The sequence below is a fragment of the Canis lupus genome, chromosome 33 (genome assembly GCF_011100685.1).
Source record: "Canis lupus familiaris isolate Mischka breed German Shepherd chromosome 33, alternate assembly UU_Cfam_GSD_1.0, whole genome shotgun sequence".
NCBI classification, from domain to species: Eukaryota; Metazoa; Chordata; class Mammalia; order Carnivora; family Canidae; genus Canis; species Canis lupus.
In genome coordinates this window covers 28,414,623-28,440,238 of record NC_049254.1, presented here as the reverse complement: position 1 = coordinate 28,440,238, position 25,616 = coordinate 28,414,623, and the positions used below count along the sequence as shown (strand labels likewise).

The 25,616-nt window shown below is 46.9% G+C and overlaps 1 protein-coding gene across 1 annotated transcript in view; it reads right to left on the bottom strand.

Moving 5' to 3' along the window:
* KALRN (kalirin RhoGEF kinase) overlaps positions 1-25,616 on the bottom strand; it is a 660,995-nt gene that overhangs the window by 7,696 nt on the left and 627,683 nt on the right. Inside the window, 8 exon segments of the mRNA XM_038583060.1 lie at positions 3-141; positions 3,975-4,175; positions 9,956-10,034; positions 12,161-12,325; positions 13,749-13,880; positions 14,539-14,660; positions 17,115-17,286; positions 17,771-17,798. Coding sequence (XP_038438988.1) covers positions 3-141; positions 3,975-4,175; positions 9,956-10,034; positions 12,161-12,325; positions 13,749-13,880; positions 14,539-14,660; positions 17,115-17,286; positions 17,771-17,798 — 1,038 coding nt within the window.

The following is a 25,616-nucleotide window of genomic DNA, read 5'->3' as shown; positions in this document are numbered from 1 at the left end:
ACCTTTATGTCCAAATGGGCAACCCTGCAGTTGTGAAGGTACTGGAGAGCTTCCATGATGTCCCGGATGTAGAAGGCTACCTTCTCTTCCATCAGCTCGTCATGATTCATAAGGTAGTCTAAGAGCCGGCCATCATCCATCCTGGAAGGGGGAGGAAAAGGCAAAGGAAGTAGGTCTGTAAAGAAATGGCAAGCTGACTCATACAAATCCGTCAGAGCTTTAAAATCTCTCCTACTCCCTCTTACAAACGGAGGTCTATGCTGCCACACATGCATATTGTATCTATTTGTTTGCTTGTTTACTTATCTGTAAGATTTTACTTATTTATTCATGAGAGACACCGAGAGGAGAGACACAGGCCGAGGGAGAAGCAGGCTCCATGCAGGGAGCCCAACGTGGGACTCGATCCCAGGACCCTGGGATCACAACCTGAGCCCAAGGGAGACGCTCAACCACTGAGCCACCCAGGTGCCCCACACATGCATATTTTAGTTAGAGCCCCAAATTAATGTTTAGAACTAAAATCAGTTAATTTAAAAATCACACATGTGATGTGCTCCACGGAAGAAATCTGTGTAACCTGAAGACACATTCTATGTTATTGAACTTGAAATTTTCTCACGAGGGGAAAGGTCTGACACTCCATTAAAAGGTTAGATTGCAAAGAGAGAAAGTCTTGAGAGAGAGAGAGCGCGCACTTTCTGATTAACAGGACGCCTGGGGGGCTCAGCCGTTGAGCATCTGCCTTCAGCCCAGTTCCAGTGAATTTTGATTCACTGGAACCTGGTGGCTGTGAGCTGCCCCAAAAATGTTGTGCAAATTCCTTTCATTTATCAGTTTTCAGTTGAGGAAAATAGAAAGTGGGCAAAGTTTGTCTTATGCAATCTTGACCCTTTTTTGGATCCTTTGCCTTTTGAGCAATTTTCTAATTGTAAAACCCGTGACCGAGAACATGGATGGTGGAGCCAGCTAGATCCAGATTTTTTTTTTTTAAAGATTTTATTTATTTATTCATGATAGTCACACATACAGAGAGAGAAGGGCAGAGACACAGGCAGAAGGAGAAGCAGGCTCCATGCTGGGAGCCTGACGTGGGACTCGATCCCGGGTCTCCAAGATCGCTCCCCGGGCCAAAGGCAGGCGCCAAACCGCTGCGCCACCCAGGGATCCCTAGATCCAGATTTGAATCCTGATTCTATCACCTAGAGGCCGGGGGGCTTGGGACAAGTCAATTAAACTCCGTGTTGGTTTCTTCATTTTTAAACTGGAAATCACAACAGCAATCACGTTATGAGGGCCGTGCAAGAATCAAGTGAGACAATGAGGCCTTTGAACATAATTGGTAGCAGTCGTAAGTGCTCAGTAAACAGTATTTCCAGGTCCCCCGCGCCCTCTTAAGGAAGGAGTTGACCAGATGTCAGACTGCTATTCTCTGTGCATTGAGCTGACAAAGGCACATTCCCCAGAAATGCTCAGGCAGGGGAGCTTGAGCCAGAGGCAGAAACGACCTTACCTCCTCCCCACCCCGCCCCACTCCAGCCAAGTTTCCCTCCCCTTCTCTAGCCGGTTCCTTCCCTCCTGGTCTCTCCTGCTGCTCTCCTTGACAGGAGTGAAGCCCTAGGACCCTGCCAAGGGTGGGGTGGGTGTGATAAGCATGGAATGAAGTAGGATTGGGTTAGGTGCACCCCACCCTTCTCGCAGCACTGCTCCCAGACCTGCACGTCTCAGCACCAGGCTCACTCTCAAAGCTTTTGGGTAATGCAGATGCCCAGGCCCCCCTCAAACTAGGCGATCAGAACCTCGGTTGCCTGACGGAGAAAAGCTCTACAAGAGATTCGAGTGGCCACCAAGGAGGTGATCTCTGGTCACAGGGTTTACCTCAGGCGCGGCCTCTCCACTGATCTTTCCTGGACCTCTAGTCCCACAAACACATTTCTATGTTCTCTCACAGCAACTCTCTCCAAAATACATGGTTCTTTCTCAGCATTTGCCACGTTAAACTGAAATCATTCACTTGCCGATTGGTCTTCGTCATCAGACTTTGGACTTCTCAAAGACAAGAGCCACCATCTTCTCATCTTTATTCCTTCCCCGCGGGCCCAGGTCCACACAGACGCTGGCCCACAGGGAGTGCTCAGTAAACATTTGCTAAACTGGCTCAATCCGCCATTCATCTGATTTAATCCCTGTAACATCTCTGAGAAGTGGAAATAATTCTTCAGACTTCACAGATGAGGACCTGAGGCCCCGGAATCTAAAGGCCCTGCCCCAAATCACAGAGCTGGGATCAGAGTCCAGGCTCTTCATTCAAGAATTGCACTGTGGCAGCCTGGTAATCGGCATGGCTCCTTGGAACGATGCAAGCTGGCCAATGTGAAGGGGCAAAGGGTCCTGGGTCTGCCCTATTACCTTGATACGCAAGTGATGATACCTTTTTACTGGAACTCGGGTGTCACACGTTGTCACATGTAAATGAAAATAGTTCACTGCCAACAAAATACACCTTTTGAGTTAGGAAGCTCCCAAGAAACAGGTTCGGTTCTGGAAGCCTGCTTATAAGTGTGTTTGTTAAATCCAAGGTGACAGTTGATCTACTACACAGCTATGTAACGTATCACAAAAGAATTACAAATATTAATAGAGTTGGTTCTGTTTTGTTTCTTTTCAACCAATTAAAAAAAAATGTAGCTAAAGATATTTCGCCTTTTGGATGTCTTTTTTTCAACATAAATAAATTTTAGGTTACTGCTTCAAAGGCCCTCATACACAAACACCTGGACAAACCAGCACACAAGAGCCACACTAAAATGACAACTGAAAAGCTGTAATTGGGGGCACTTCTGAACATAGGCTCATGCGGAGCCATACACAGCACTGGTCTTGGGTGCAGGGTCATTGGCAGGCATCTGATGACATTTCTATGAGGGCTCCATACTTCTGAAAGGACTTTGTTCTTTTTAGCCTCTGTTAGACCCTTGTGAACCACAGGACACGATCTCTGTTCTTAGCTTGGGGGCCATAGTGGCGGAGAATGTGCTTTATTTGATGCGTTCCGGGGCCAAGTATATGATTGCCCGAGTTTCTAGAAAATCTGGAATGAGTGGACTATTTCAAAGGTAAGGCCCCACTTTATTTTTTATTATTTTTTAAAGATTTTATTTGAGAGAGAGAGAGTGCGAGAACAGTGGGAAGGGGCAGAGGGAGAAGGAGAAGCAGACTCCCTGCTGAGTGGGGAGCCTGACAGAGGGCTTGATTCCAGGACCCTGGGATCATGACCTGAACTGAGGCAGATGCTTAACGGACTGAGGCACCCAGGCATCCCCAGGTTAAGGCTCCACTTTATTTTTCATTTATTTATTTTTTTTAATTTTTTATTTATTTTATTTATTTATGATAGTCAGAGAGAGAGAGAGAGAGAGAGAGAGAGAGAGAGAGAGAGAGGCAGAGACACAGGCAGAGGGAGAAGCAGGCTCCATGCACTGGGAGCCCGATGTGGGATTCGATCCCTGGTCTCCAGGATCGCGCCCTGGGCCAAAGGCAGGCGCCAAACCGCTGCGCCACCCAGGGATCCCAAGGCTCCACTTTAAAAGGAACTTCTTGGGTGGTAGACCGTGGAGGCTGTGGCAGTGGAGCGATGCACAAACCCCTCTTTCATTTCAACTCCACCCCTGTCAATAAGCCAACTGTTGATAAACTTTCCCTAAACCCCTGCCCAGTCCATGAGTCCATAATAGAAAGAACATGAGAATCAGAGCGCGGCAGATACGGGTTCATGTCCCAGCTTCCCTAGTTGTAAGGATCTTCCTTATTGCTGATTTTTCTAATTGATAAATGGGAACCACATTTTTATAAAATGGATGGGACATACAACACTATGTACACCGCAGGACGTTGTACAAAACGTGACTGCCACTTCCAGCAGACAATAAATAGCCCAAACAGCTGGAGATCCCCTAAGAAAAGCCTGTACTTACAGTTCTAAAATCAGGATGTAGGATGTAGGGGACTCATAGGTGTCATGGAGAGTGATGTACTGGGGGTGCTGCAGGTGCTGAAGCAGGGCAGCCTCGTGGGCAGCTTGCTCTTTTTTCTTCATTTTTTTGCTGACGAATTTCACGGCGACATCCTTGCGGGTAGCCTTGTGAATGCACTTCTTTACTATGGAGAAACGGCCTCTGGAAGGCGAAAGGGAGAAAGCATGTTGCTAAGCTTCATCAATCAAGTAGGTCTTGTTTTATTCAAGGATGCGTGAAGTTTTATCTGAAATGGTTAGACTAACATTTTATTAGGAATCCTACTTTCCTCCTTTTAAATTATTATGTTATCTTTCAGAAAGGCCATGTTTTCCTTCCTTAGCATTTCAGGGTTCTTTGAGATGCGGAAAACTAATATCGTTTTTAGTCAATAGATTTCTCCATCACTTTGAACAACCACCATGGGGTCAGTTTTCTAAGCAGAGTATATTTCTCTAAAATACAACAATAATAATAATGTTAAAGAAGGAGGAATTCTACTCTGATAATTTCAAAGACTTTTTTTTTCAAAGACATTCTCTAAAGAGACAATTTTTCTTTTTTGTTTTTCATATTATCTTGGTATTTATTATCTTGGTATCTTCCTAATATACACAAAAGTAGAGAGAATAATAGATCTGTGCACCCAGCAGCCAGCTTCAATAATTATCAACATTTTGCCAATTTTATTCCATCTATTCCTTTCCTACCTCTTGCCTTTCCCTGTAGTATTTTTAGCAAAAATCCAGATATCATGTTATTTCACTCATAAATACTTCAGTTTGCATTTCTAATTGACAAGGACATTTAAAAATGTATAACCACCATGTCATCTTCACATCTAACCAAATTAGCCAGACCTAAAATAGAATGGTTCCCAGACTCAGCTGCAGCCCAATAGGAGCTAGTAAGAAAGTGAATTAGAAGGGGAACTGGTCAGCAATGGGACCAGAGAAAGGGAGTCAGAGGTGACAAGCAGTGCCACCCTAGGCCTGTCCCTGCGGCACCCTGACCCATGAGTAGAGGAGTCAAGAGTCCATCCCTCTAGGGGAAATGGCTGCATCCAATACCATGGGCACCATGAAGATTGTCCAGCTGACTCCTTGACCTCGCTCTGTGCTCACCAAGTGGCTTTCTGACAATAATAATGTTTTTCCATGATAGATTTTCACTAAAGAAGAGAATATGCCAATCAATACTAATTGATTAGCAAATACTAATTGAATGCCCATTATACAGAAGACGTTATCTTTTTGCACAGTAAGCAAATATTTGGTCAAACTGATAGTTCTATATCATAAAATAATAAATTACCTTTTTTAAAAAAGTAATCTCTATGCCTAATCTGGGGCTCCAACTCATGGTTCTAAGATCAAGAGTTGCATGCTCCACTGACTGAGCCAGCCAGGCACCCCTTCATTATGTTTTTTTTTTTTTTTTTTTTTTAGATTTTATTTATCTGAAAGCCAAAGAGGGAGAGAGCACGAGTGTGGGGAGGAGGAGAGGGAGAGGGACAAATAGACTCTGCATTGAGCCCGGAGCCTGAGGCAGGGCCCAATCTCACTACCCTGAGATCATGACCTAAGCCAAAGACAAGAGGGAGGCGCTCAACCACCTGAGCCACCCAGGCACCCCCATTCTGGCTTTTAACAGCACTCTCTTGTTTGATTATCAGAGGTCATTCCTTCCAGAGGACTTTGGATGCATGAAAACAATTGAATGCTAAGGAGAGCTCGCCTGAACTGAGTGGCCATGTTCAGGTGCTCCTATATCTCAATTTTTAAAAAGGGTTTTATTTATTTATTTGAGAGTGAGAGAGTTAGGGCAGAGGGAGAAGCAGGCTCCCCACTGAGCAGACAGCCTGATGCGGGCTTGATTCCAGGACCCCAGGATCATGACCTGAGCCAAAGTCAGCTTAACCGGCTGACCCACCCAGGTGCTCCTGTACCTCAGTTTTTTAAAAAAATTGTGCTTATCGAAGTTATGCATCCCCATGATTTAAAAAGTCAATTAGCTTTAAGGTTTCTTATTAAAACAAATAGTATCCCATCCTCCCACCCCCATTTTCCTCACTTAAGTGGCAGTTTAACATACTAGTTAATTATATTTTAGCCTATTGTTTGGGTAGTCTATGTCTGTGTGGCTAATTCTTGGTGTTTGACACCAACTCTGGAAAGGGAGATGTTATCCTCTCTCCCCTCCCTGTCCCCATCACATGGCCACTTTCTCCATCCCGTCCTCCCAGCAGAATGATATTTTAATCAATATTCAGGGTTTCCGTTATTGCAACTAGGTCAGGGGCTATGCACAGTTGAAGCTCAGTAAACTACGAATATTTTCCTTTTCGTGATAGAATTCAGTCCTCATTTCTGACAAAGAGTGCTCCTTCTGAGGACCACTCCAAGATTAATCTGGGACTAAGAAGTCACTGCAGGGTAACTGAGTGGTGGTTTATATTGTAGTTCAGTCCTCAAAGCCTTGCTCAGCTTCAGTGCTTTGTGTTCTATCTCTGCACAGCTTGAAAGCAGCCCAGGATTTGTGTTGTTCCATGCACAGAATTAGGGGATCTCCTTCTTTGGCTCTTCTCATTGAGATTTCCCACACATTCTTTGGCTCCCATGGGCCCGTCTTTCTAGATGGGATTCCTTCAGAGTTTTAGCTTCTTGCTTAAGTTAAAGCAAGGAGACAAAGAAGGGAGGCAGGGAATGGCATTTTCCTCCTTTGTTCAGCTTGAAGGGGATCCTCTTTCCTGCCTTTTGGCCAGAACGATGGGTTTCTTTTGGAGCTGCTCCCTGTGCATGCTGCTCAGTTCCCTAGTTTGGCCCACCCTTGGGTTAAACCCAACAAACCAACCAGAGAATTCACTGCCACTGTCCTGGACTCGCTTCAAGTTTTAACTGAGCTCCCCATTCTCCCTGTTATTTGCTTTTCAGAATCTTGAGGTAGTTGCTTTTTGGTATTTTGTCCGGGGATTCTGGTTGTCAGTGGGAGAGATGGGCTACCATGGGCTTACTGTCTACCTTGGCCCGCTCTGGAAGCTGGCTGACTCTAAAAGCTGGAGACTGAACAGTGTTTGGAAGCTTTGAGTGTGGGGGGTGGAGCCTGTCAGCTCGCCCAATCACTGTAGGGTGGATCTGAGTGGATGGTTTAGTTGGGAAAGCTCCAAAGTCAGTATCTTTAAGACTTTCTTCTTGGGCTGGCCAGATTTCCCAGAGAAAGATCCTCCTACTTCCTGCCTGGGCAGAGAAGCCCCAATTGTCCGCTTGTAGAAGCTGAGTGGTTAAGAAAGCTGGGGTCCCGAAGACCCAGCATGGATACAGTCTCGTAACGGGCCTGTCTGCAGGGAGGTTCTGCTGCCCCGCACTGTGCCAGCGTCCCTGAGAACAGAGGCACTTGGTTTTACCCTGTCTGGAAAATGGACCTCCAGCCTTTTCCTGGATGGGGTGGGACAGTCCTACAGCTGCCTGCAGCTGGAGAGGAGATCTGGAGCCACAGTCTCTCACACAGAGTGTCAGCCCATCCTTCCAATTTCAGCATCCTCTTTACACCACTTTGCCGAGGTACTTGACGCTGTCAGGACCCAGGCCTTTGAGGAATTCTGCTGCAAAAGTTGTACTGGCTCTTACTTGACCCCACAACTGACTTGGATTGAGTTCCCCAGGTCTCCTAGGTCATTTGTCACTCTCTCACTTGTTTTCTGCTTGGATTGTGTTACTATAGTTGTCTCTCCTTCCAGTGTCCTCCTCCTTATGTGCCTGATCAGAAAAATTCCTTTAGTGGAGATTCAGTGATTCACAGATGGCCGTGGTCAACTTGCAGTCCTGCCCTGGCCCTCCTACTTTTTTGGATCATGTACAGGTAACCAGTCAGCAATCCCAGGGGACAACCCTCTGGCTTCTTTACATTGCAGTGGTGCCCATCTAGCTTATTTCAGGCTAACCGTGCCATGCTCAAATACTCTTTCCTTCTGTAGATGGACTTCAGGAGTGAAGGTATTTCTTTTGCACCATCGTTTTTATAATACTTAATTACCATTTTTAACAATATAGTCCTATAGGCCCAGAATTTTAGGTTTAAGTGTAATAGAGAACGTTGACTCACTTTTATGGCTCACAGATACCTTTCGTGTGTCTCACATAAGTATGTGTTTTATTTCCCTTCTATTAACATACAGTATTTTTGAAGGATCTTCTGAAAATACGAGGATTCTACTTGGAGGGGAAAAACCTTCAGATTGTTGGGGATGAGATTAAAAAAAAATCAATTGTTTTGAACAGATCAGAAACTTGATCTCACCTTTGGGAAATACTAAAACATGCACCTCTTCTAGCTAAAACATGCCTTAGCCTATGGCTATCAACAACAAATGCACGTCTTGGGAAGGAATTCAGTGGTGCGTCTAGGTGATATAAGCAGTTTCATTTAGAACCAGGTGGAGATTATACTAGAATCATACCTAGCTTCACAAAACTTCAATACAATGGGGCAAACTACATTTTAATTGCTAGAGCTTATTTTTTGACAAAAATTGCTACAGTGAGCGACCACATATGCTAGTAAAACAAACACAGGCTTCAGAATTGGGTAGCTCAAGGTTGGAACCTTGGCTCTACACTTACCAGTTGCGGGACCTCAAAATCATTACATAACAAAGCCTGGGTTCTTTTTCCCGGAAATCTACTCAAACACCACCTCACGGTGTGGTAAGGATTAGATTAAACACATCTCATATAATATCTGTATGGTATTTGGAACACTATAGATACTCAATAAGCATCATCATCAACATCGTGTAAATTTCCATTGGCCTTTTTTATTCCTCCCTCTATCCACACAAAGTAGAGTGAAGGTTGGTTTTTGAAGAAAGGTATAATGATGAAAGGTCATGAATTACATTGTGACTCCTACCTAAGAAATGGGAAAGACAAACATTTGGGCTCTCTCCACAATCTGTCACAATTACCCCACTTAGGAAATTTTATGCTTCATTGGGAGACGTCAATCAGAGGCACAGATGATGGTAATGGCCCACCGTTAGTGGGTGCTCTTTTATTTATACATCTGGGGAGGGTGGAGGACTTCCAAGAGACCTTCTCACCTAGACCACCTAGACCACGTGCAAACTAATGCACACATAGAGATGAACCTCCTTTTTGTTTCTTTCCATCAACTATTTTGTGAAACAGGTGACAGATTTTTTGTTTCATTAAAAGTCATATTTTTATCTTTTTATTTTTAAGGACACACCTTTCTAACCAAACTAGAGAGAAATAGAGGTTGTGTGTGTGTGTGTGTGTGTGTGTGTGTGTGTGTATGGGGAAGGGGGGTACCAGACTGGAAATATCCATAAAACAATGTGATTGGGCTTGACATATGGACATATATAGAGACCTGAACCAAGAATTAGTGGTTATACCTTCTTCTCAGGAATGCATGGAACTTCTAATGAAAAACTGACCACGTACTGCAAGTAAAGCAAGTCCCAACAAAAGTCAAAGGGTCAGCATCATATAGATCAAGTTCCTCAACTACAATGTGATTAAGTTAGAAATCAGTAACAAGATAATTTGTAAAAACCTCACAGTTGGAGATTTTAAAATATTTCTATTACAATTAGGTCAAAGAAAAAAAAAAATCACAGTTGACCTAAATGATAATGAAAGCGCCACGTATCACAACTCAGGAGCCGTTGCTAAAATAATACTTTGAAGTCTGGGACTTAAATCCATATATTAGAACAGAAGAAAGGCTGACAGTTGATGAGTGAATCCTCCGACTTAGTGTAAAAAAAAGTGCAATAAAAATACACATAAATGTTCTAATTTTTTCTTACTCTAGCGAGAATACATTTAGTAAGGAAAACAACACTAAAAGCAAGTCATTATTCTGATGTGATGATGTTAAGTGCTCACGAACGAAGGAAGTGAAAACAAGGTCATTACCTTCCAATTTCATTCAGCTCAGTATAAGCTGAATCAAAATTTTCCTTCCAAGAAATGGTGGCACCATCAGCAGCAGCATCTTTGGAAGAGAGAGAATCCGTTTATACTGAGGAAGTCATACAAGAATAAAGAAAAGGTCAACAGAAAAGCTCCTGCATGGCCCCAAAGCAATTCTCGTGACCAAATATGGAGTCTAACTCGGTGGGAAAATGCCAGGATTCTCTGAAATGTGATTTAAAAAAATATCATCAAAGGGGACGCTGTCAGGACAGAGTCAGCAACCCCCCCACCCCCACCCCTGTGCCATCTACAGAAACAAAAGAAAACTCGGGACAATCAGAGATGTAACCTCTGGGTATTTTAGAAATTTGGTAGAAAAAATTAAGAGAAAGAAAAACACATGGGAGGTCTAGAAAAGCCAGTGAGAATCAGGGCTGAGGGGGCAGCAGCCGAGGTTAGGGGACGAGTTACAGGCCCAGAGCGGGGAAGGAGAATGTGCTCAGAACCTCCTAACCGCGGTCACGGTCACTCTGCTGCGTCAGTGAGGGCTCCCGGCACTCTGAATGATTGAGCTTAGCCCCAAATACAGGCCTGAGCACAACGTGTGGCAGCAATACCTTGTATAATGTGTTCATTTCACACACACACACACACACACACACACACACACGTGCACACTCACACAAGCATGCACGCCGAGACGCATTTGTGCTGTCCTGGGGACCAAGTCTCACAAGGTGCAAAACAGGGGGCAGGATTTAGTCAGCGGCTTGGGAGGCGAGGACCCAGCGGGCCAGGGGCTCTTCCGACCCGGACGCCCTCAGGCCACCCAGAGCACAGCCAGGCTCACGCTCAGGTGCCTGTGTCTGTGGAATTCTGATGAAACAGAGACCCAGGGCCCAGGGTTCCCAGCGAGTCATGGGTCCAAGGGAGCAAAGCCGCTGGGAGGGAGCTGAGCCCCTGGGGACAGCCCCTCCCAGACCCAGCTAGGGGACAGGGGCTGGACGGTAGCTGAAGGCCCTAGAAGGCTTGTGAGGCCGCCCTGGACACCCTGGGATCCCCTTAGCCCAGAAACACACAGGCTTGTGGTCTCTCCAAGGCAGTGACCTCCTCCACCCCGACACACACGGGCCACTCCCTCGTGCCAGCACGGAACCCCAAACTACTTGGGGATTTCTTCAGGCTGACAAGTGTGCTCTTCCAAAATGTTCTTGGATGGGCGGCCCGGGCGGCTCAGCGGGTTAGCGCCGCCTGCAGCCCAGGGCGTGATCCTGGAGACCCGGGATCGAGTCCCACGTCGGGCTCCCTGCGTGGAGCCTGCTTCTCCCTCTGCCTGTGTCTCTGCCCCTCTCTCATGAATAAGTAAAAAAACCAAAATGTTCTTGGGACCAAGGTGGCTTGCTGAGACAGTGAACAGGTGGGATTTGTAAAATACTCACACCTAGCTAGTTGTAGGTGTATCTAAATTATCTGACACGTCTACATAAAAATGTACCCACCCTGAGGAGCGCCTGGGTGGTTCCGTTGGTTAAAAGTCGGCCTTTGGCTCAGGTCATGATCCCAGGGGCCTGGGATGGGGCCCCAGGTGTCGGGCTCCCTGCTCAGAGAAGAGCCTGTTTCTCCTTATCCCTCTGCCCCTCTCCCCACTCACACGCATGCTCTCCCTCTAATAATAATAAACAAAAAAAATCTAAAAAAACCCCGTATCCACCTCGAAAAAAGACATTCTGGGAAGGCTGGGTATGGGGAAACTATCAAATACTCTTTTTGATCCAGATCTTTCAACTGGGCTGCTTTCCTCTCCCAGTTTAAGTGGTGAATGGGGCTGAGATGCTGCGAGGCTCACTCCCGCCAGGAAGGGGTTCCCAGGGGAGGGGACGTTGGGTGTTCCCACCTAGGAAAGGGGGCAGATAGCGTCCAGGTGACTCCTGACTCCTGCCAGCCCCTCTCTGTTCCTGGAGACGTACTCAGGTGCTCAGGGACCCTGGTAGGCCCAGGGTAGACACGGTGGTGGGACCGTGGTGGGGGTGGGGACCTCACTTTTGCTCCGGGTGAAAAACCAGACTTTTCAGCAGGTGTCTGCAACTGACGCTGACTTGAGTCCCTCGAGCCTCTTACTTGGCTGAGCGGCCGGCCCATCCAGGTGGCCCCACCTGGCCAGGTGCCCCCCTCCGTGCCCCGGGGAACCCCACTCCGGGGACTCACCGTACTCCGGGAGTCGCACGAACTCCGAGGGCTCGCTGGGAAGGCTGATCCCCCAGGGGTTACTGGCGCTGACTCTGAACTGATAGGGGCTCCCGGGACTGAGGTCCTCGATGACCAGGTAGGTGTCCAAGGTCGAAGCTACCGACTGCTGCCAGGCCTGGGAACCTAGTGCGCGATTTCCGAGGAGCGGGGAAGAGAAAAAGCCAGGGGGACATCGTTGCAGAGGCCTTCGGCAAGCAAACAAAGGGACGTCGACACACTGCATTCAAGGAACAGTTGTGCTTGCTGCCTGGGTCACCTGCGGCCCCGCGGACGCGGGGGGCCCGCAGAGGGGGCGAGAAGGCCGAGGTCGATCGTGCAGGACTTACCGAAGGACGCGTGGCCACTTTTTAACGAGGCATAAAAATGTGTTATAAATAACAAGATGAAAGAAAATACGCATTTGGAAGCGGAAACAGAGGGGAGCCGGCCAGGCCCCAGCACTCCACGCGTGAACCACACTGTGCAAGGCGGCCGCGTAACCCTCTCCTTTCACTTTCACACTTAAACCGCCAGAAATCCCGCGGGGTTGGGAACGTGGGAAACTGAGGCTCAGAAAGATGAGATGATTTTCCTCAAGCCAAGTGGCATGATGGGCTGAGAGCTGAGCCGGCTGCAGAGTACTAGCCTTGCAGACGTGTCCCCTGGCTCAGCGCGACCCCTTCTGGGCCAAGAGGGGGAGACCCAAGAGCGCAGCAGCTTCACAAAGATGCAGAAACCATCAGCTTTGTTGCGCAGACGAAAGAAGAGTTGAAATACTCTGAGTAGTGGCGAGTAAAACAAGTGATTTGGGTTCTGGGCACAAACAATTGCTGGAAATTCAGCTGCATAATTCCCCATGTGGTTCAGGGACGTGCTGTTAACAACCAGAGCCACCGGCAGCCTCTTGTGTAACCGATTCTTGCTAACAGGCCACAGGTTCGGGTGCTTCTAACTGCGATGAAGGTGTGCACCCTTAGCAGGTAAACATAACGAACTTACAAAAACGAATGGTTTTTAAGAATCATTATATGCACATATGTATATAAAATTTAGAGGTCACACAAAATATATATGAGATCTATATTTATATATGTGATCTCTAAATTTCATCTGGGGGTGGGGGGTAAAGCCCTGCTCGTGCTACCCTCGTTATCACTCCGCGGGAAGGATCAGGAGCCAGTGAACTTGACACCTGGGTCTAATGCCCACCCTGCCTCTTAGGAACTCCTGTCTCGTGTTCCTTAACTTTCTTTAGGTTTTAGCTTCCTCATCTGTAAAATGGGCCTGATTGCCCCATTTGTCTGGGTGATGGGGCTTATTAAGAACAGAAATGCACGCAGAGGCAGGCAGGAGGCCTGCCACACGTCACTATCACTTTGGCAAAAACGCCTGCTTGAAGCTAGAGACCAGAAGGAGGCTGTAGTCTGGCACTGAGGTCTTTACGCTCAGTTGGAAGACACAGGAAGGAACAGGCTGGAGGGCATGGAAGCAAGTAGTTTAGGACTCTGAAGGGTCTCCTTTTGAGAAAGAGAAGAAAGAAAAAGAAGAGTGGGGGAAGCCAGCGCACCTTCCTCTCTGTACTCCACGGTGTAACCAGAAATTGTGCAGTTGCCCGTGCTGGAGGGAGGCAGCCAGCGGAGGATCACGGAGGTGCAGCTTCTCTCCTGGGCAATGGGGCGGTTAGGGGCCGCTGGGACACCTTCGGGACAGAAATTACGGTCAAGTGCTATTCCTGCAGAACGTGGCATTTTACACCAAGATTGCACATTACCTAGGAAACCATACCCTCCCCGTGTCTCAAATTTTTTCTCTGGCCTTCTTCACCAAGGGGCGTACCTTTCCCCAGGCCCTGGAGAGGCCCGGCAGATACTCCTGGGGGCTAGGAGTTCTTCCTTGGGCTAAAGACTGCACGCTGGACGTAAAGCTTGGCCAGAGGAGCCATGCAGGAAGGCATGGGGGGCCGCAGGTAGCTCTCAGCGAAGATTCCTTCTCTTTGCCTTTGCTGGACCTTTACTTTGGGATTTCACAATGGACCTTTTGTTCCCCAGGTCCCAGGGAGCCCTTGTAACGTCCACTTAAAATGTTTGATTAACACAAATTCATAGAAACAGGAAATAGAAAGGTGGGTGGCTGCCAGGGACGGTGGGGAGAGGGAACGGGAGCTGTTATTGAATGGATATGGGATTTAGTTTTGCAAGAGAAGAGTTCCAGGGATTGGTCATACAACAATACGAATGCACTCAACACTACAGGATGTACATTGGTTAAGATGCTAAATTTCATGTTACAGGTATTTTACCATAATAAAAAAATATTTTAAAAGTCTAAAAAGCATTAGACTAGCAAAGAGCCTGTACCTTGCACTTTAACCGTAGCAGATGTAGACGTGGTGCCGTGGTCATTTGTTGCTATGCAGGTATAAATCCCACTGTCTTGGGGCATCAGATTGCAGATCTTCAGGGTGATTTCTCCCGAATCACTAGAGATACCAAAAAGATGCTCTTCAGACTCCAGGAATGAGACAATTGACTGCTGGGTAAAATCCCATAGAGTGGACACACGGTGCGCTGAGCTGAATCCTCAGGCCCAAAGTATCCTCCAGCTCTGACTTTCCCAACACACCTTGGGGGATCACCTTGTCTTTCTATGCTCCCATTTCTTTGTGGGGGGAAATTCTTGCCACCCTCATCTCCCATGTTTGTTGTATATCGGGTACAGGGATAGAAAAGGAATGCAACGAGAGAAGAATCAGAAAATGGTTTGAAATCTATAAAGTCCTATACGATATTACTGGTTTTATTACCACTAGGAACTTTGTCCTAAAATATTCTCAGCCTCACACATCAGTAACAAATGGTACAAGAAAATGGAGGGGTGGGACGCCCGGGGGGCTCAGCGGTTTAGCTCCTGCCTTGAGCCCAGAGCATGATCCTGGGGTCCTGGGATCGAGCCCCACGTCGGGCTCCCTGCGTGGAGCCTGATTCTCCCTCTGCCTGTGTCTCTGCCTCTGTGTGTGTGTGTGTGTCTCTCTCTCTCATGAATAAATAAATCTTAAAAAAAAAAAAAAGGAAAATGGAGGGTTATCTGGGTGGTGGAGTCGGTTAAGCATCTGACTTGGTTTCGGCTCAGGTTGTGACCTTGGGGTCCTGGGATTAAGCCCCATGTTGGGCTCCGTGCTCTGCACAGAATTTGCTTAGGATTCTCTCTCCTTCTCCCTCTGCCCTCCCCCATGCTCTTTTTCTTTCTAAAATGCGTGAATAAATCTTAAAAAAAAAAAGAGAGAGAGAGAGAAAAGAAAATGGAATGACTGAGAATCAAGATACTTAAGTATTTCAAACTCTACTATGGGACCCTCAAAACAATTAAGTGAATTAAGGAAAGGACACATTTCACCACTAAATGCTAACTTCCCCAGTAGTCCCAATCGGGGGTCCAGGATATCACAAGGGAAACACTGCTCAGAAAGGGTGAAATGCAGCAATCACGGTCAACCCCGCTCCCTCCCCACAGCCTGCTGCTCTTTTGGATCCTTACCAAGCACTGACTCTCACACCAAGTTCCAGGGGTCCACTGATCTTAGGACCTGGCCATCCCTGGCCATCTTTGCTGGGCATACCATTTCATATGAATAAATTTTTTTTTTAAGATTTTATTTATTTATTCATGAGAGACATACAGAGGCAGAGGCACAGGCAGAGGGAGAAGCGGGCTCCATGCAGGGAGCCCGACGTGGGACTCGATCCCCAGGACTCCAGCATCACACCCTGAGCCAGAAGGCAGATGCTTAACCACTGAGCCACCCAGGTGTCCCCATATGAACAAAAATTAAGTTAATGGATGGGAGTTTGATTCTAGACGATTCTTTGATAAATGCTTAAGCACTTAGGGCTTGCTACTGCTTGTGCACTGTAAACAGCAGTACGCCATAAAGTTCATCCTCAGTAGCAATAAATAAATAACAGAATGATTTGGAGGCAGTCAACCAAGTTTTTTTTTTTTTTTTTTTTTTAATAAAAAGCCTTTCTGTGTAGAAGCATGTTTAATGGCTGGATTTTGTGTTTAACATTGCATATTTTGGAGCGAGTCTTTTTTTTCCCCCTTCTTCTATGGAAATTGTTCTTAGGCTAGTGGAGGAATTAAATAGATCACTGTTTCACCGGATCCCCGAGGGACACAAAGGGAGCAGGATATTGGGATGTGAGACCCACATCCCTTCCATAGGTCTGGAGCCTTTGCCTCTATTGCTGACATACAGAGTGTCTTGGGGATCCTTCGGGAAAGATCAACCAACCAGGTGAATGTAAGTCAGTGACTGTCAAAGCTCTTTGATGGTATGGTTTATGCTTGACCTGAGAAATAAAGGTTTATGTTTCTATTTGTTGAATGTGGGTCTAGAATACAGTCTTTCCAAACTATTCGTGTAGGTTCAGGTGTGCCTGTGTGATGCTGAGCAGCGTGTGACCCTGTGCTGCGCATCACCCAGCTGTCTGACAGGCTCAGTGGCAGGCCGCAGTGAGTGGTGGGGGCCGTGCCCACAGCACGGCTGTGTGAGAGCACTGTCTCGAGAGCACGCTTTCATGAGCCACCCATGTTGGTTTTTTTTAAATTTTTTTTAAAATTTATTCATGAGAGACACACACAGAGAGAGAGGCAGAGACACAGGCAGAGGGAGAAGCAGGCTCCATGCAGAAGCCCGATGTGGGACTTGATCCCAGGTCTCCAGGATCACGCCCTGGGCCAAAGGCAGGTGCTAAACCGCTGAACCACCCAGGGATCCCCGCCCGTGGTTTTTGACTCAATTTCTCTCCTAGCCAAGGCCAAATATTTGTGCCAGAATAAGCTCCAAAGCAGCTGTCCTCCCGCAGAGGCGAGGTAACCCAAACAGCAGCTGCCCCGAGGTGCTGGGGGTGTCCACGTGGGGCGATCCACTTACCAGGAGGAGACGGTGTATGTGGCCGAACTGTTGTCAGTGTCAAGGATGTTCTGGTCTGGCCCCTTCCAGGTGATGGTGGGCTTTGGCCGTCCACAGACTTTGCACTGCAACGTCACTGTGTCCCCGAGCAAGCAGGTCACATCCACCAAGGGCACAAGGAACTCCGGGGCCACTGTGGTCCAAGCGACGTAAATCAACATTTAGAACAAACAGAACAAATAGTCATTTTACAACACAACCTTCTCATCCCCCCACCCCATGTGTGATGATTCAAATAACCTTCAGCTTAATACTGTTGGACCATCTGTGTCCCATTAAGAAGTATCTTACAAATAGTAAATGTTTATCGTAGAAAATCAGGAAATACAGATAAAAGAAGGAAAAGCTCCACGATGTCCTTCCTGGTACAGAGGTTACTACTGCGAACATTTTGGTCTAATCCATACACCTTTGGCTTTAATCCACACACATTTTCTTCCACAAATCATACGTGTTGCAAGTTGTGGTCTTTTCCAACCCAGCAGTGTATCCTAAACACCTTTCCTTGTCCATAGCGCGGAACTACATCACCATTGTGTACGGCCTCTTCCTCACTGATGGACTTGCCACATTTATTTAGCCAATCCCCATGTTGTCAATCCTACTTTTTAACTCACCTTCTTGGATGAAATTTGGATTTAAGATCTGAAAGACACAAAGAAACAGAAAATTGCTTAAATCCTAAACTAGTAAAAGAGAACAGGAGGGCTTTTTTTTTTTTTTTAACCCTAGTGAGTAAAAAAGAAGTACAGTTTAGGGAGATGGAACCTGGAGTCCAGCCTTTATTGTTTGCGACCGTGTCCCCGTGGCAGTCCCCACCCCGGGGCACCTGCTCAGCCTTCCTCTCTACGCTGGTTCTGCACGTTCCTCTGGGCGGCCCAGGGCCCCAGGCAGGTGTATCACGGCCCCAAGCTCTGCTGGCTGCAGCTGGCCTTTCCCTCTCGCATTTCCCTTCCTCACGGCTCTTCCTCCCGGTCAGATGTGTAAAGGCCGCCCTCCCTGGCCTCCTTCCACATGCACTCGAGCAAGGCATTGGTGCCGATTCTTCCCGGCATCACGGATTTTCAAAAACAGAGCACCTGATGTGGGCCAAACCGGAAGGGCCGTTGACATTAACCGATGACCTCTAACCCAATGGTTTCCTCCCACATGTAGCCCCCTCCCTCCCAGGAGGGGAATGTTCCCTTCAAGCAGCTACACGCGGAGCTTGTCTGGTGGGGAAGGTCCTCCCGTCCATCCTCTCCCCAGCGTGGCCTCCTGTCGCCCAAGCCTCCATGGGGCAACTTGTAAAGCACTGACCTAGGGGGTCTAGTCCTTTCGGCTGCTTAGGTGAGACAGACCCAGGCCCACTAAGCATCAGTTGCATGACTGGTTGGCAGAGGCACCGCGGGGGCTCTTTACACACACTGTAAAGGCCGCCTCGTGTCCCCATGGCTTGTCACGGAAGGTGGACTTCTGGCCAACTAGCCATGCCGAAAAGTCACCCCTTCTTGATTTTTCTCTCATCTTTTGTTTTATCGCTAAGCACACGAGTGCAGGTTCACCCTTGGTGGGGTGAACAAAACATGGATTTTGGAGTCAGAAAGTCTGGGGCTCACCTCCTTTGTTTCGTATGATAATCACTTATGATCTATTATATCATTTTCCTTCCCTATAAAATGGGGATAAATAATACTTGTCGCAAAGTGTTATTGCAGAGATCGAGTGAGAAATATATGTCAAGTGTTGGCACAATGCTTGACGGATAACAAGCGTTCAGTGACCACTTAAGTAAAGAAAGATGATCTACTGCCCTACGACCCAGCAATTGCACTGCTGGGGATTTACCCCAAAGATACAGATGCAATGAAATGCCGGGACACCTGCATCCCGATGTTTCTAGCAGCAATGTCCACAATAGCCAAACTGTGGAAGGAGCCTCGGTGTCCATGGAGAGATGATGGATAAAGAAGCTGTGGTCTATGTATACACTGGGATATGACTCAGCCATTAGAAATGGCAAATACCCACCATTTGCTTCGACATGGGGGGCCTGGAGGGTATTATGCTGAGTGAAATAAGTCAATCGGAGAAGGACAAACATTATAGGGTCTCATTCATTTGGGGAATTTAAAAAATAGTGAAAGGGAATAAAGGGGAAAGGAGAAAAAGTGATTGGGAAATATCAGAAAGGGAGACAGAACATGAGAGACTCCTAACTCTGGGAAACGAACTAGGGGTGGTGGAAGGGGAGGTGGGCGGGAGGGTGGGGGTGACTGGGTGACGGGCACTGAGGGGGGCACTTGATGGGATGAGCACTGGGTGTTATTCTGTATGTTGGCAAATTGAACACCAATAAAAAATAAATTTACAAGAAAAAAAAAAGAAAGCTGATCTAATTCTAGTCCTTTCCCTTCCACTAAGCAGCCTATTGTTACAGAGGCTTTTCTCCAAGTTTCTGTTGTCAAATTCTTCTCTGCTCCATAACGAAGCCAGACAGCTCACGTGCCTCCCAAATGGCCCATTGCGGCCTTCCTACTCATCTCCCTGTAGCCACTCATGTCCTGTGTGAACACAGTTTCTGCTGCTGCTTCCCTTACGCGGGATCCACGTGAGCCCTTTGGAGCAAGATGCTATCTTCCCCCTTAGGATTCTCCTTGGCGAACCAATTGCCCACATATACCACTCCGGGTTCCCACGAGGTGAGCTGTGCAAAACTGCAATGCCAACTCTTGGGGCTGCGTGTCTTGAGACTGAGCACTACGGGGCCCTCTGCTAGTCTCAAAGGTCATGTGCACCACTGCCAGGCCTTCCTTAAAATCTGTGGTTCTCAATCTTTAACCTGGGCAGCTTGAAAAACATTAAAAGACCGATGCCTGGACCTCAGGCCTAGAGATTCTTCTAGTTGGTGTGAAGTGGGGGGCCGGGCGTGAGGATTTTTGAAAGCTGCTTGCAGTGAATCAACAGGCCGCCCTGGTTGGAGGGCAGCTGCTAAGAGCGCCCTCTATCCAAGGGAACCGGCCTCCGGGAAACCAACTCCCTGCCCCTGAGGCTCCTCTGGGGTGGGGTGGGGATATGTGGGGGCATCTGGTAGAGGCTGCTTTTCCCACACCTAAGAGACCCCTTCTAGGTGAGGAAGCCCAGGGCTGTGGCAGGGGGACAGCCAGGGAGCATGGTAGGCAGCAGCACGTCACTCGTGGCAATGCCGGGGAGGCCACAAAGGTCTCCTCCAGGCTTAGGCGAGGCCAAGAGAAGGACATCTGGACCATCAGCTCACAGTCAAAGAAAAGGAGATAAAGAAGATTTTCTAAATGTTATCAGTGCTTATCACAGGGTGATGAGATCAAGGGCGGCTGTTCCCCCCTTCAGAAAACATTGTTACCTCCTCCAGGCTGCTGCAAGATTTTGCAAGATAGATGCCAGAATGGAGGCCCTACCCTGAGGATTTATAAAATGTCTGAATTTTGAGAGATTTTTTTTTTTCTTTCTCTTCTTACCTGGGAGTTCCAAAAATCCTGCAGTCAGTGTGTTTCACTTTTGTAATGTTTTTTAAAGGAAAAAAAAGGTGGGACACCTGGGTGGCATCTACATTTGGCCCAGGGAGTGATCCTGGAGACCTGGGATCGAATCCCGCATCGGGCTCCCTGCATAGAGCCTGGTTTTCCCTCTGCCTGTGTCTCTGCCTCTCTCTGTGTGTCTTTCGTGAATAAATAAAATCTTAAAAAAAAAATAAATAAAGGGAAAAAGGGCACAGTTGGAGCTCCTAGACTGTAGGTTCCTCAAGGACAGGAGCACATTACCCTTCTTGTACCTCAGACCTCTAGCCTGGCTTCTGCTGTGAAATGGGCATTTAATACATGCTGGTCTGTTGGATGAATATTTGATCTTTGTCCTCATTCCAGTTCTTCGAAGAATTGGGAATGGCTCATAAGTAGAATCTGGAACTAGGTCCAGACAAGCTATAAAATAATTACCCCAGGGCATATTACTGATAATATTCAACCAGAACCTGCTTTTAAACACAGAGGGAAAGCAAACTTTTGGGAAAATGATGAAAAAAAAAAAAACCCCAATAAAATCCATTGCCTCTGAGAAAGGAGGCTCTCAGAGGCCTTCCACATGGGAGGGAACGTAAGCTTCAGCAGCAGACAGAGCACATTGGTCCAGGCCCCAAGCCAGACAGGCTCTCTTGCCTTGGACAACTTTCTTAAGCAGCTTAGGCCTCAGTTTTAGCTGTAAATTGGGGATAATCATGCCCACGTGAAAGCTCGTTGGACCCAAGGGCTCATTTGTTTGAGGATTTATTGAGCTGCCTGTTGGCTGTGGTCAACAGTGAGCAAGGCTGACACGCTCACCGCTCTCTTTGGGCTGAACCCCTGGTGGGGGGGGAGATGGAACTCAGTGACCTCTGCACGCGTCCAGGATGGCGCCTGGCTGATGTTAACGACCAGCCCTCCACAGACACGGAGCCCTGCCTTCTCGCTCGTCCCAACGCCCCTGTTAGGACTTTAGGGTAGAAACGATTTGGGAACGCTGCCAGCTTCGTCCAGTGGCCTGTGTGTTCCATCCTGATGGGAATCCACAAGGGAGTAAGACAGTGATTACACAGCAGGAGTGACAGGGAGGAGACAAATGACACATGGAAGAGACACATGGCACGTTTCTATGTGAACATTTTAAGTGGGGTTTCATGAATCCGCACTGTGGTAGTACTTCCATAAAACAGCACCCCAAACTGCTGTATAGAGAATTTCTTGCCTTTTGCCTCTTTCTCATCACTCCCAACTGCATTCAGGATATTATTAAACACACACATTGTCTAAAAAGCAAATCTGGGCACTGGGAGGCTCAGTCAGTGGAGCGTCTGCCTTCGGCTCAGGTCATGATCCCAGGGTCCTGGGGTGGAGCCCCTCATCAGGCTCCCGCTCAGCGGGAAGTCTGCTTCTCCCTCTGCCTCTGCCTCTCCCTTGTCCCCCGCTCGTGCTCTCTCTCAAATAAATAAATAAAATCTTTTAAAAAATGAAAAAAAAAAAGCAGCTCTTCCTAGTTTGGATGTAGACTTAGTGGGAAGTTGGAGAGAAAGGTTGCCAACAAGCCTTCCTTGCAGGTTCTCTGTCTGGAAGGGGCCGTGGAAGGCATCAATCTTCATCCCTCTGCCTCTGGCCTGGCCCAAGCGTTGCCGATAATGGTAATAACACCAGTGATTCATGTAACATTATCTAGTTGGCAGAAACCACTCACAAACTCCTTCATTTGCTCATCCCAAACTCTGGGAGCATGTGCCAAGCAGGTGTTATTTGTTCCTATTTCCAGATGAGACAGGGAAGTACGTGTAAGGTCACACAGCACTCCTTCCACGCCATTGCATTCCGGGCACAGGCAAGGTCTTGGAAAAGCATTGTGACACTTCGTCATTGATGCCAAAGGCCTCCCTACTTACCTTTGCTCCCCAACCTTCTTTGCATCCTATTTCTACCTAGCCCTCCCCTTTCAACTCCTTTAGCAAGGACCGAGAGCCTGGCTGAAATCCACGCTAATGCTTTTTCTGACTTTGACTCTGGATTATGCCCATGGAAGATTCCTCTCTCATTTTTCCTTTCTACTTTGACTCAAGTTGGAGTATGGACTGGAAGGGCATCATGACAGCCTTCTAACACCGTAGTGGAACAGCCCATGCATTTGTCTAAGCCTTCCTGTGGACTATAAGGCCCACGTGGGCAAGAACCTTGTTCACTCTAATTGCCTTGGAGCCTAGCACACTACCTGGCACAGAAGACTCCATGGGTATTTGTCAAATGAATCAAATAAATAAATAAATAAATGGGAGGGACTCTAATTTGGAGGAGGACAGTTGATGAAGTGTCTTGCCATGAACTTAGAGTGTTTCTTCTTTCCACCATTGGAATGACTTGCTCTGGAGTTTCATGAGTCAGTCCAAGCCTGAGAGTTAGCCAATAGTGATCTTTTCCCCCTCTCTGCTCTTCCAGAGGCTGGTACCTATGGCTCTGATCATGTGCTTCTGTCTATCATGACATCTTCCCTGCATGCTATCACCTTGCCAGACCCATGAACCCTTTGAAGAGAGTAATCCTTTTTCCATGTTTTATGCACCATTTGTCATGCTGCTTAACATTGCATCTTGCACATAGTGGAGGGCCAAGCAGTTGAGTCAAATTAACTCATCCAATTCGCAGACTAGAATCTAGGCCCCCTGACCACTGTGTTTAATGATCATTGTTGGTGTGTGCAGAGACCTGAGCCATCATATCAGCCTGGGCCTGGAAGGGTTCATCATAAGCTACATATATTTCTTGAAACCTAATGTTTTCCTTCCTTAGAAAGAGTTTGAGAGTCCATGGAGAGTGGCAGATGGAAAAGAGGGGAGAACCAGAATCGAAATGGTTAAGATAGTTGAGGAATGATGTTGTATAAAATGCACACGTCCTCTCTCAGGAAGACGCAAACCCGGGAGGGCAAGGCTGGTATAGACAGGGCTTGGGAACTGCTTTTATTTGAACAGCAGAGGGCGGCAGGTGGTCACGCTTGCTCCTCGAGGGAGAAAAGAACCACCACAGTGTGGCCCACCCGCAACTCCGTTTGTTCCCTCCGGAGACAATTCCAATTGTTTTCTTCAAAACGGGAGGGCAGCGAGGTAATGGGAAAGAGTTCTAGGCAAAATCAACCAGCGCTGAATAACAAGCTGAGCTTTGAAGAAATCTTCAGTTTCTCTTTCTTGCCAGTCAACGTCCAAGATTCTGGCCCCGTGTCCTGAGAGTGAGGGCAAAATTCTTGTCTAGAAAACCAGGTGTCAATTGACAACAGAAGGAAAACACTCCACCCCATTTTCCCCCAATCCCTCATCACCGGTCACAAAACACGGTTCAAAACCATGTATCTAGAATGCAGAAGGAATCAAAATGGCCAAAAGAAACTCAAACTAAATGTTCTAAACTCATCTCAGAACTACCTTGAACGAACCCAGAATCTGTACAGTCAGCCTTGTTTTCCTATCCCCGTTGTGCTTTTTTCATGGGAATCTCTGTTCGGAAGAGGAAGGGAAGGGATTTTAGATGATTTTTAGTTGAGGGAATTTGGCCATAAAACGAACAGATATAAGAAAACCGATTTCTAAAAATTTAGGTATGATTTCCGGTTCGGAGGTTTAACCCTTTCTGTTTTTATTCTCACCAAACGAGACATGGTTTTCTAAACGTTTCGAAACTATCCCTACCCCTGCTCATCTCTAAATGGACACAGAGCAAGCTGCAAGACACAAAGGACGTGAATGCAACACAATCCCAGACAGCAACGGGATTGGCTTTGAAGTAGCTCCTTACTCCCTGGGTATTTTCATGACAATCTAGTTCTAAGTATTTTTTCTTCCACGTGGCCCTTTGTCCCCCTTTGATTTGATTGTGATAGAAATGTTTTACCCCAGAAAAAAAAATGTTTTAAAATTTCCAAATGTATACATTTAAAAAATTATTTTTGTTCCTGGTTTCTGACTTTATTGTACGGTGATCGGAGGCCTTGATCTCTAGGATACCATTCCTTGAGTTTTGATGAGACTTGCTTTATTAGTGCACTGTACGTTTTTGCAAAAAGTTGTGTGTGTTCTTGAGAAGAATGTGTCAGCCCTGGCTATTTGGTACAGGCTTCTGAATGTTCATGTGTCACATGAGCTGTCTTATGGGGATTCCTAGTCCGATTCCTCTTCCTACCCCTCCTCAGTATTTTGGTTAGAGAACATTTGGTGTGTCCTTGAAACTAAAAAGGATAAAAATATGTTTTTTTAACATAATAATGAAAAAAATCCATCACCCATTCCATACAACAGTTAAAGCAGAAGGTGGTTTATAACTGTGCACGCGTGGGTCTCCCGTGCTCTCGGTAGCCTGGAGTTCTGTTCAGAAGGGACTGGGTGAGGGGTGCTGTAATGACTTCTTTTTTATACATCAGATGTCCAACTTGGAAGTCAAGATCTTGGAAGTCCAAGATCAACTTGGATAAAGGCTCTATGGATGATTGCTTTGAGGTCTCATCCCTTAATGATTTCACCCTTTTCATATTCTTACTCCAAAACTTCTTTTTTTTTTTACTCTTTTTTACCGACTGCTAGGTCTTCTGCAACAGCCTTCCAGTAGACCTGCCTGTCCACACTGCCGTTTCCTCAGGTTCCAGCTATCTTCCTAAAGTGCAGAATGAGGGGCACCTCACTGGTTCAGTTGGTTAAGCGTCCGATTTCAGCTCAGGTCATGGTCTCAGGGCTGTGAGATAGAGCAACGTGGGACCTGGGAGAGGACCGACCCTGCTTAAAATTCTCGTTCTCCTTTTCCCTCTTTAAAAAAATAAATAAGTAAATAAATAAAATATAAAGTACAGAATGAAACACAGGGACTCTGCTTAAAACACCTACTTTTGCTCTCATTGTCCACTGCATCAAGTCCAGGCTTCCTAGCAAGTTTCTCGAGATCTTCATAGTTT